General features: G+C 37.9%; 1 protein-coding gene across 1 annotated transcript; it reads right to left on the bottom strand.

The window, feature by feature from the left end:
- Positions 1-1,244: 1,244 nt before the first annotated feature.
- On the bottom strand, positions 1,245-3,538 carry LOC117242223 (elongation of very long chain fatty acids protein 6-like). Its single transcript, XM_033508715.1, is given in 3 exon segments — positions 1,245-1,618; positions 1,621-2,115; positions 3,365-3,538. Coding segments are annotated over 3 exon segments (702 nt in total). The 3' UTR covers positions 1,245-1,585.
- Between the last annotated feature and the right edge of the window lie 9,056 nt (positions 3,539-12,594).

Raw genomic sequence — 12,594 nt, 5'->3', positions numbered from 1 at the left:
AAAGTGTTACAGAATAATTAACAGAATAATGTGTTGAGCGCTAATGTAGGAGGGTTTTTATATGGAGGTTTTAGTCCCTTTGGAGAGGTTATATCAGAGGCGGCTATTCAGTTGCTGTTTTGTTATTATTTCGATAGCTGTGGCATGCAGGATGTTACGTCTACTTTATTACTGTTTCTGAGCGGGTGACAGGTGCATCAGACGCAATGCAATACTTGAAACTTGCTTGTTGAAAAATAGAAGCAGTGCTGTCCATGATATTAAGGCTGTGGTATATGTGTCAACACAAACATGGCATACATATATTGGAACTAGTGCGGCTATGGATATCGCCCATGTGATTCGAGTTTTAACAAACGTAGCCGCGTATGGCGCGGGGGTACCGGAAGAAATCCGTCCTTAATTAAAGCCTTAATTAAAGCTTACCGTCACACCGACGAATATTTTTCCTCGATTCTGAAGTTTCATAAGGCTGCTTTTTAAAATATTGTAACAAACTAAAAAGAAAGCACTGTTTGCAAAAATTTTATCATTTCTTTAATTTTTGTAGTAATAACTCTTAAATTCATAATAAAACTAGTAGATGATATAATATAGACGCAATGGGAAGGTTATCAATTCTTCACCGGTAGTGTGTATTTTACAAAACAATGAGTATAAGTATTTTCTTACACCATTAGAATATGTAATACCACCAGAAAACGGCGGTATAATATACATACATATATACGTACATAGGCAGTTCGAATGAAAATAGAAAAACGTTTGAGAGGCGTTCCCTACATACTAAACAAGATAATAATCAATATTGACACTTAAAAATAGTAGAAAATATTCTAAGGCTCGATAAAGTTTTTGAACTAATGCATGATCCATTTTTTAATATCACTCGTACTTTATTCATACAAATTGTTATGTATTCTATGGCTTCTTTCAATATATATAGTTTCATAGTTTTATACGTACGACAATAAATATGTCAACCCTATAATTCATTATGATAAAAGTATATCAGATTTGCCGGCGAATCTGTGTTTAATATTTTTTTTACTATTAAATGATTCAATATTAGATACGTTAATATTACCCGAATATTTACACATTACATTTTCAAATATTATATCGCTTCCGTTCTTGTTCCAGTAAGGTTTTGTCACGTTATCGGAAGAAGGAAACATTACAAATAAAAGGGACCAAAAAATTTCTTTGGAAATCGTTTCATAAGTAAACAGATTAGGGATATATGTGTTTCCAGGACGAGATTTATTAATTCATTCGTACTATAGTTAACGATAATATCGTTAAGATATTAAAAATTTATTTCTGATTTAGTGTGCGAGGTTTACTTTAATCCTATTTCTCCATTTTCATTCATTCACAATCAATCTTTACAACTTTGCCTTCACAAAGGCTTGAGAGAACTATATTCATCAAATTATTTCTTGACGTCTATATCCATCACATGAGATTTTGATAAAGTTTTTCTTAAGATATGTCACTGAAAAGCATCCGTAAAAAAGATTTAAAAAATTTTTCACCTGCTCTACATAAACTTCAGCTTGTTATAACTTGCAGATCTATTAGGCTAATCCTTCTTTCCAATTTTTTTATGTGTTTGTTAGATAAATAAGCCTGCTGGAAGAATCTGGCAAATAAAATGAAATAGCTGAGGTACATCAGCATAGCAAGTTTGATGTTCAAAGGCGTAACGTGATATTCAACTTGGGCACTGTGTACATAGTAGTAAGCTGATGCAGTTAAAATGCAACCCACAACCATTTGTGATAGCTGTAGCGTAGTAACAAACATGGCGACCCATTTTGGTATATTGAACCGCATTGCTTTCAGAGCATAATAGGAGTACATCCAGGCATGAACGAAAGAGTTTACCAAGCCAAACCACTTGCCATTTCCTGTGGCCTCTGCATAAGAGAACCAGGTATAGAGAAGGATTGTTACGTGATGGTACCAATGTAGAAAAATCAACGGTTGCTTTCGTAACACAATGAAGGCTGTGTCGCCAAATTCTACTAGCTTCGATAGGGCAAAGGTCCACGACCAAAAACCGAAAACTGGATCTTGAGTAAGATGGCTGGACAGAATATAATTACATTTCTATTATGATATAATATTTTGGAAATATTGTTATATGTTATGAACATGATATATAAATTGAAGTTACATAGTGTGTTTCTTAATATCTGTCTGATGTTGTGTATTTTTCATATTACAAACAATTTACTTTTATGTTGGAAGTGGCTGAATTTATTTCAAGTATAGTACAATAATAACAAATGCAGTTATTTTTGTTATAATATCAAAAATAAAAATTTCCATTTATCCACATTTTATACATTTCTTTGAAGTTTCTCAATTTTCCAGAGCATCGAACATTTTGCAATAAAAGTTAACAAAAAGACGCGAATTTCCAGTATTAAAGAAAATTTACAGATAAAATTAAATTATAGATTAAAACTGTTTAGCTGAATTCCTTGCTTGTAGACAATTGCTACGTTTAAACTATCTTTCTAAACGTAATAATTTCCGGGATATTCCGTAAAATATGTTTTCAGTCTCAATTTTGCAGGATATTTTTGCTCCTTCGACATGGATTTTCCCGTGTAAAGATAATATGTGTCAAATATATTACGAATACCCTGTTAGATACGTATGCTATCGCAAGGCGGATTGAGCATGTACAGATACTTTTAGCATAAAATCAAATTCTGTATGCATTTACATTTAAAATGTTTCAGGCTAATATTATTAAAAAGAACAGTTTTTAAGGTAAATGAAGCTTTATTATGTATTATTCAACACACATCCCTTCCTTGTCATATTTTTCTGAATTGCTTCTACAGTATTGAGTTGATGTAATGACCCACTTGAGAGGCTCGAATTGCTTGACTGACTATTCCCTCTTATGTTTTTCCGGAGGAAAGCTTGGCGTGGGCGTGCCCTTTGAACGAAGAACGCGGATTCGTTGTTCACACTTTTCGTCAAGGAAGTGAGGGTAACCATCCGCGATGCCGATTGGTTATGAGCCATGCTAATGAAAAAGGATATGAGGTAGTCTCCCACCAACGTGGATCGGGGGGTGACTTCGTTCCTGGGGAAAACCAGTCCTTTTAGATAAACATGTGTTCGGTATTCCCATTCGGTGACTACACGCTTTCTCCGTGATTTCTAAGAGCCTAATAAACTCAAGGACTTTTCCGAAACCCGAAAATAAACTGAAAATACTTCTAGACAAACAGTTTGACTGGCAAACATGTGGAAACAATGAAGCCAAAGTTGACGGTTTATGGTGGGTCCTTGAGTTTATTGAGGGCCGCTGGCTGCCAGGTAGCGTCGGCTGGAGTACAGCTGTTCTATGCGACGTAACAGCGTGGGAAGCTAGTAGCGCTGTGTCGTCAGCAAATGTTGCTATTGTTATCTCTGTTGATGTTGGTAAATCGGCAGTGTAGATGGAGAACAGCAGGCGTCCGAGGACACTACCTCGGAGTATGCTAGATAAAGTAGGTAAGTATTTAACCATGAGTTGCCTATTGGTTAGGTAGGACTTTAAGATGGAGTAGTAGGTGTGTGGTAGGACTTTTTAAAGTTTGTATAGTAGTACTTCGTGTCATACTTTGTCGAATGCCTGTTGAATGTTTAGGAATATCGCTGAGCAATATTTTTTCTTTTCAAGGGATTGGTTGATAATGTGTGTTATGCGATGGATTTGCTCTACTGTTGAATGCTGTTTCCGAAAACCGAATTGATGATCTGGGAGTATTTTCAAATCCCCCAAGAGTGGAAGGAGTCTATTCGTTAGCATTTTCTCGAATAGTTTTGACAGGATAGGTAAAAGACTAATTGGGCGATAGGAGCAGAGTTTCATATATTGGTTTTCCGAGTTTAGGGATGAGAGTAATGAAATTTTCCAGGCCTTAGGAAAGTATTCAAGGCGAAGAATTGCGTTAAAAATCGATGTGACGAGTGCAATCCCTTTTTATGAGAAGTTCATTGATTGCTCTATTGCCTATTAGGCCATGCCCCGCTGCTTTCTTGGGGTTTAGGCGACTGATTGATTCTATAATCTCTGCAGAAGTGAAGGGTTCCATAGGAGGAGACATTTAGAAGGGAGAGTGCAGGTGTTCAGTAATGTCTGCGGCAGCTTTGGAGGAATGGGGTTTAAATACTTTAGACAAGTATTTAGCAAACAGGTTGGCTTTACCTATAGGGCTACACGCCCATCCACCTTGCGGATAGCGGATTGATGGGATTATTTGCGGGGAGCGCGTGAGTTTCCTGGAAGCCCTCCATAGTAAGTAGTTGGAGTCAGCTGTGGGGGACAAATTGGCGAGATATTTATGAAAACAGTCGTTTTTATAATTTTTGATGATTGTGATTGGCTTTCTAGTTGCGTTGTTTAGTTTGCGTTTGTCATCCGGTGTTCTATGGGTCTACCATACTCTTCTTAGTCTACGTTTTTCTGCTATTTTTTTAAATATGTAATGGGGATATTCACGTTTGCTGATGGAAGTCTTAGTAGGTGTGGAGGAGCGGATAGCGTTTATTATGCTCGTGTTTAAGTATTTCGTGACTGCTTCGATATCTTCATTAGTTTTTAGTGAAATTAAGGCTGAGGTCATTAAAGACTTCTCTAAAGAGCTGCCAGTTGGTGAGTTGGTTATGAATAAAGCCATTAGGTGTATTCTCGATACTTGTTGAACTGACTGTTGCTATCACGGGCGAATGGTCAGAAGAGAGATCAGCTGAGGAGTTGATTTGGACATATTTTGGCGAGATATTTTTAGTTATGAAGAAGTCAAGTAAGTCAGGTATTTTGTTAGTGTCAGTGGGCCAGTGTGTGGGTTCATATGTGGTGAAGTAGTTGAGATTGTTGGTGATTATGCTGTTTAAGAGATTTTTGCCTGTTACTGTGACCTCTGCCCCATTGGGTAAGTTTGGCGTTATAGTCTCCTCCAGCTATGAATCTATTGCCCAGAGTGTCAAGAAAGTTATCAAAATCTTCTTTGGCGATGGAGTGTCTGGGAGGGCAGTATACTGCTGAAGTGGTGATTGTACCATGGTAGTCTTCTATTGCTACGTTTGTTGCTTGGAGGTAGTCTTTCTGGAATGATGGAAGTTCGTAGTGCTTAATGCTGGATTTGATAATGATTCCGGTGCCGCCGTGGGCCTTTCCGCTGGGATGTTGGGTATGGTAGAAGTTATAACCATTTATTTTCAGATAGTTTTTGTCGGTGAAGTGGGTTTCAGATACGAGCATTACGTCGACTTGCTGTTGTTTTAGGAAGAGTTCTAGTTCGAATTTGTATTGAGCTAGCCCCTTGGCATTCCAAAGAGCTATGCGTCTTGATTTTATTTTGCGTCGGGGCGTATTAATTTATCCATGGTGAGTGTTAATAGTGATAGCAAATTATTTATTTGTTCAGATTGTTTTTCTATTAACTTTTCAAGTCTAATGTCACGTTGATTCGGGGGGGGGGGGGAGTCGGAAAATTGGAATTCATCTTAGATCGACGATTGCCCATAACGGTGACTTTGTTTTGTCCGGAGTTTACCTATCGATATGTTTCGTGCGTCAAGGCGATGTCCGTGTTCCGAGGCACAACAACATGAGTCGCTCTTGATCCGCCACGTCCTATGACTCTACCGACTATCTACCGAGTATTGATCAGTTACTAACGAGTTATGAGCGAGCGGTTATACACTGTCTTAGCGAATCCGTTAATACGAGCGTCTTTGCGAACATTATCTGTTCTTATTTATTTAATCATTTTAAAATATACTTGACGGTTTCTACAACGGGCAATCTCGTCTAATAAATCTCACGATTAACCATCCTCTACACACAAGTCCCTTAATACATAACGACTTTTCAGTTCAATTGGGATCATTGCGTATAACGCCATCTATTCGCCCGGGCGCGCCATTTTTCTCTAGAATATAAATTGTACCGCATGCTTGAATATGTACCGCATGCTTGAAATAGCCAGCCATGTTGTTATGGAAGAGGAGGCGAAAGTGGAGCATATTGTAGAAGGAATAGTAGATGAAGAAAACAATAAGTCTACTACATCCATTAAAGAATTGAAGAAGAGATTAATCATGTACGAGGAACAGAATTATCGCAGAGCAAAATTGATTGTGAAGCTAGCCAAAATTGAAAGGAGCAGGATGCCCAGTCAATCTGGAGATGTGAAGAAGACGAGATGTTACAATTGCGGCGACGAAGAATATGAGTGTGCAGAGTGCCCGAATAGGTCGAGAGGACCCAAGTGCTTTAAGTGTAGAGAGTACGGACACATCGTATCGAAATGCGACAATACCGATACCGGTAGCGAACTAACTTTAATGAGAGCGAATCAGTATGTGAAAATTGGTATCGGGTCCGGAAGAAATTGTACACTCGAAGAATTTTCGACGAATATTGTGATAGATGATGAGTCGTACGTTGTAACGATACATGTAGTTTCAGATACCTTGATGCAACACTCGTTCATAATTGGCACATACTTCCTGAAAACCGTCGAATTAAACATAAAGGACGGAAGTGCTTCTATTCGTAAAGTAGAGAAAAAAGATTGTAATAGACACCAGGAGGTGTTTAAAGTAGATATAGAAATGCGGCAAGACAAAGTAATTGATCAGTCTTAATCCGACTTTGCAAATCCGATCGTAGTTGAAAAAAGGAACGGATCTCTTCATGTTCCTATCGAGGAGAATAGTAGAGAATGTACGGCAGTTGTAGTTACCATGAGTCCTTATCTCGAGGACACCGTCGTCATGAAACAAAAATTTGTTAGATGAACCGGTTTTTTTGCGTGAAGAGGGAAAAATGCTATTACGCGTACCCAGAGAGATCCGCGTCTCTGGGTTATGTAGGACTCGGCAGGTGACATCGCCATACGCCCTAAAAACCCCTCGATCCTTTATTTGATTAGACACGGACAACCCCGGCATAGCCGATCAGCATTCATCAGGGTTGTCATTAACCGCGTCTCCGAATATTTAACGTTGCATGCTGGTACCGCTCCTCCTGTTCGCTGACCCCATAGCCATTTCCATTTCTCTTCTGTAATTTATTATCGATTTGCAGAACGCTTTGAGCTTTGTCCAGTATTCGTCCTTGGTAACCACGGTGTCCACCAAGTTGACCACACTTATCCCGAGACCACACTTATCCCGAGACCGAGTTCGATCGTTATGTTCATTAGGTCCATTTAGGACACACGAACAGGACGTGTTCTGCATCGTCGTTCGGGTCACCACAATCCCTACACTTAGTGTCGACCCCCTTACCGATCCTCTTTCTGTAGCTGTTGAACATACCATGCCCCATTAACATTTGCATCGTAAAGTAATCGATGTCTCTCCTTTTCTTGGCGAATATAGACGCATTACCTATCAACTTCCTAGTAAAGTTGTCCTCTTTGTAATTGCCCTATTCCGCTTGTCACTCCATTAGGGCTTTCTTCCTTATGTCATCCAGTTCTTCTTTTAACATGATGTATCTATCGATTACTTCACCTTCAACAGCTAAGCTCTTATAAATCTTCATTCTCTCGTATGATTCTTTCAACATCCTAGCTTTAATGTTGATCGGTAAGTTGCCGGTCAATACACAAAGCACCGCATGAGATACAGTGCGGTAGGCTGTAAATGTAATGCACAGGGCAGTACGTTGGGTCCTTTTTATAATCTTCCTGTTCTTCTCATAGTTCATTGCATCAGCCCACACAGGCGCACCATATGTCACGATGGGTTCCCAAACATTGTAATAGAGCCTGCGTGCCAAGCCAGGCAGACCATTGATATTCGGCAGAATTCTTAGGAAACTAAAGTCCTTCAAACAGACAAACAGTCTTTGTCCCAACTACGGGAAGATAGGGGAAACCTATTGTTACGCCATGCGGCTTACCATAGGTCATATTCTTAACTGTCGATCGCGCCACTATAATGTTGCAGACGGATCGTCGCGTCTGCCCGGCAAACAAACATTGTAGTGGCAAGCGCGTGGTTCATTAAGCAGGGCGACTTCCAGAAACGTCGACTCGTGGCCGTTATTTTACCTCGCGTAAAAGAATGTGGCGTGATCCGAACGTAGTGGGGGTCGCCTTCCAGAAAAAACGAAAAAAAATCGAAAGGCGTTCAGAACTTTTCGAGAAGTCAAACCGTCAACACATCTGATACGTCGCGCATTACTTATCAATCAAAACGCAGTTACATTTTTTTTGTTCCTTTTATATCTTTCTAGTTAATAAGTTGTTGAAATAAACATTAATTTATTTGTGTTAATTCTGTGGAATTTCATTGAACTACCCTTATTATCATAATCGAAATAAGGGGATCGATCAGTTCGTGGCGTCGATTATTTAATCGTAACGGGAACTTACAACTCTCGTTGACGTGCTATCTCGCGATCGCGTCTCTCCGCGAACGGTCGAAACGCCTATTTTTTAACGAACGACGTCTCCCACTAGAGACTTTCTCTCGAGAGCGGCTAGCATCCTTTTCTAACCACCGATATACAAATTGACCAATTAGCAGCAATGCCAATTTTCCTTACTTTCTGAACGAAGGTTGTCCTCGACGAATCCGATTTTTCCTCTGCAATATTTTTAAAGCTACACATTTCGAATTTTCCAATTATGCCGAAACAATTGCGTGAATCACTCTATATATTCCATACAATAAACTATTTTTTGCGTTTTAAAGTAGTTGAATATTTTATTAAAATACTCTGAGCAATTCTCAGGTTTCTGTGAAAACAAGATAACCCAAATGTAGTTGTGTTTCCTTCAGAATTATGCAGATTTTATTTGAAATATGTGAGGTGTAAGTGACCCCGACGTGATCGAGCTAATGAGATTTCAATGATCGTGATTCCGGGCGCGCTAACGATATGTCAAACAAGAATAAAACAGTTACGACCAGTGAAGTAGTCCGCGTGCCTTTGACAATGCCCTAGAAGATAGTGCTATGGTTCTCCTTACTAGAGAGATAGCTCGCGGCGGCGAGCATCGCGGGCGATGAAGAAAAATCTACCGCCCTCCAAGGGTGTCTAGAACCTGAGTACTTAGAGCGAATCGAGGACATAGCGTTGAATACCCCGGCCACCACAATATGATAAACTCAAGGACGAAACACTTCTCTCTCCTTTTCCTTTATTTGTCGGCTCTACATCCATCCCCCTTGCTTACTCAAGTTGTTGTTTGTCTATATAAGATTCAGCAGCTATGGAACCACATATGGGCAAGATGGATTGACAGAAAGGAAGCGGAGGATTTTCGCGACGGAGGATGTAATTGAAGGATGAGCGTTGTAATGAATTGGTTTTGGTTTGTAAATATATTTGTTATGTTCTTGCAGCACTTCTTCTTTGCATTCTCAAGTCCCTTGGACGGCCTTTAGGAGAGAACAAAGACACAAATGATAATTGTAGCTGCTGGCTGTAGATGTCGCTGCTAGGGTACTGCTGTATTTTCTTTTCATTTAAGAATCGTGGAAGAAAAATCGGACTACGGTCGCCGGGATTTAAGAACCCAGATCCCGAACGTTCGTAACTCGAGGCGCTAACCACTGCGCTGCCGTTGTCTGGTATTAGTTAGTGTCGAGTTATCGTATTTGTGCTGTCGAGTGCCGCCACATATGTATGCATTTATGAATTGAGTGGTTTACAAGTAATTACAATCGATATACATTACGATATTACAAGTAATTACAATTTATTACAAATGACTCGCTGTGCATATTACTATAACAGTCAGTACTAATTCTATAGATCAGCAGCATTATAACTTTCCAATAAACAACCGAAAATCACGTCGTTGAATAATAAATGCATTCACTGTAGAACGAAATTATTATTACGAATATAAGAGAAACGATTTAAAAACCATCTATTTTTTCATTTAAATTATTTGCATTTGCAAAGGGAGATACAAAATTTTAACAACGTTGCAAATTACAAAGACACAAATTACAGTTTCGTGTTTAAGTTATTGTTCAGAGTTTGTTGGAATACAACGATATTAATCGCATACAGATGAGGTGATTGATCGAACGGATTCTTTCCTTTGTTGTTCAGCGATATCCTCATTAGCGTGCGTTCGTGAGATGTACCACGGCGGCTAGCACGTGCATGCTCTTTCGAGAATTCGGCGGAAGAAGCGTAGGAATATGGATGGAACATTCCCGATGGGCACGTCGAGAAGCTACTAGAAGGTTCTGTGGCACATGTGACGCCACACAGACACCCACACAGGTCACACTCATTACTGCATAGAGAGTGGGGTTCAAAACCTTTTCAAGGGCCATGGGTCACTAAGCCAGTCAGTCTGTGAATAACTAGCCAACTGACTACATTCCAGAACACACACACTTATAATCCCTGTAATAATTGTTTAATAAATATCACATTATATTGTTTCAACACAAACATTGTGTCTTCCACAGATTATTAATCTTAATTCCAAGATTAAATTCTAACAGATAACAATTCTAACAATTAACAATTGGTAAAATGATGATTTTACATGAAAAAAGTAAAAAATATATCAGATAATTGAAATAACGCGATATAAATATAATTGAAATAACATCAGTAAGAACGGATGTTTTAAGCTTTCGATTTTGAGAAAACAGGGTATGAATATGTTTAGTTAAAAAGCAATCCGTGTTTATTCGAGCATTCGCGGAGAGATGCGATCGCGAGAAAGCACGTCAACGGGAGTAGTTAATTCCCGTTGCAATTAGATAACCGACGCCACGAACTGATCGATCCCCTGATTTCTGTTACGATAATAGGGGTGGTTCAATGAATTTAACACTGTATTAACAGGTTAATATAGCTTGTATATTTAAAAATAATGAATGTAATAATAAAAACGTCACAAATTATTTAGCGATAAATACAGTTGATATGTTATAGGAATTCGACCCGACTTTGCGATATCTCTCAATGAATTCGTTAGACTAAGCAATTTATAACGTTTGACTCTTCAGAAGGGACCGATTACTCTTCGATCCTTTTCGTTGTCTTTTCTGGAAGACGACCCCCATTACGCTCGGATCACGCCACCGTTCGCGCCTATGATCACGTATACCAGCTTCTTTATGCGGATAAAATAACGCACCGAAGGCGAATAGATGTTTCTGGAACTCGCTGCTTGACGACAACTATGCGTTTATCGCTACTTTGTGTATATCTCGACGGTCATGTAAGACGATCTGTTTGCGACGGTTAGGAACACGGCCTATAGTAAGCCTTGGGGCGTAATAAACGGAGAGAATAGAATAATCTACAGGATTATCAACGGTGAAGTATATAAATATACTAACGTCTCAGAAAACATAATTGAAGTGAGTTGCTTAGATATGAAATTATTGTTAATAACTAAAAGAATAATAGTACAAGTTAGATTAGCAGAGAGACAAACGTGATTGTGCAGTGAGTCTAGGAAACAGGATAAAATATAAAAGAAATAAAAATGGAATATGCAATATGTCCTATCCAAGAAGGTTGGATACCAACTAATGCATAATAAAAGAATGTCCGCAATATTTGGAATTAAAAACAAAATTCTTAAAATAAACAACCACCATCTTTATGAACAGAGAAAATTGATTATTGAGACTAAAGAATTTTATTAAGAAACAACATGACGCTCAGAGCATAATAACTGAAGTTATAATAACCTGAGCACAACTCAAAAACTTAGCTATGACCCTTTTATAATAACTAACAAACAAACATTTCAAACTTAATTAATTATAAACAAGCTACAGATAATTTGAAGTTGGATATGAATAAGCTTAATAACAAAATTAAATAAATAGAATTTTTCTTATTTAAATGCGACAGTTCGTAGTACAAAACAAATTTTGTTCAGGAATAAGGTTTTCTGAAAATTTCCGGCGAAAATTTTTGCAAAAATTTCCTAAAGGAATTATAACCTATGAGATAAATGAAATAAAAATACAAAAACCAACTGATATTAAAAGAAGAATGATTATTTTACAAGATAATATGAAACTGTGTAAGGGATTACATATGTAACATATTGTCCCGATGTACACATATCTGCGAAGCGACTTACTACCCTGTATATTCCAGAAACTTCTTAGTTTGCCCCAGGCTTAGCAATTTGAAACTATTTTATTAAAATTAAGAATTTTCCACATTAGATCGAACGCACTTCTAATAGGTACCAAACAGTATATATATATAGCAAGATTTTACGTATCTCTAAATTATTCACAGAAAATTAATACGGCACATAAATTAGACTTCGGATTGTAAATATTAAGAATAAATAACCGATACAGTCTCACAAAAATAGAAGGATAAAGATAGAGATAAGGGATCAAAAACAACAGTTATTTTTCAAATTTGTATGAAAAGCCCTTAAGAAAATAAGTTCCTCCTTAAATTGAAAACAGTTATATGTATAGAAATCAAACTTGCGATAAAAGTAAAAAAGATAGAAAATAAGAAAATTGTATTTGTTTTTATGACTCACTTTTACATGTAGTATAATTTCCACCGCTATTTTAGCATAGAACGCTATTTTCAAACACGAA

Source organism: Bombus vosnesenskii, unplaced genomic scaffold (genome assembly GCF_011952255.1).
Source record: "Bombus vosnesenskii isolate JDL3184/JDL3185 unplaced genomic scaffold, Bvos_JDL3184-5_v1.1 scf7180000016271, whole genome shotgun sequence".
NCBI classification, from domain to species: domain Eukaryota; kingdom Metazoa; phylum Arthropoda; class Insecta; order Hymenoptera; family Apidae; genus Bombus; species Bombus vosnesenskii.
This window is presented reverse-complemented; position numbering and strand designations above follow the sequence as displayed.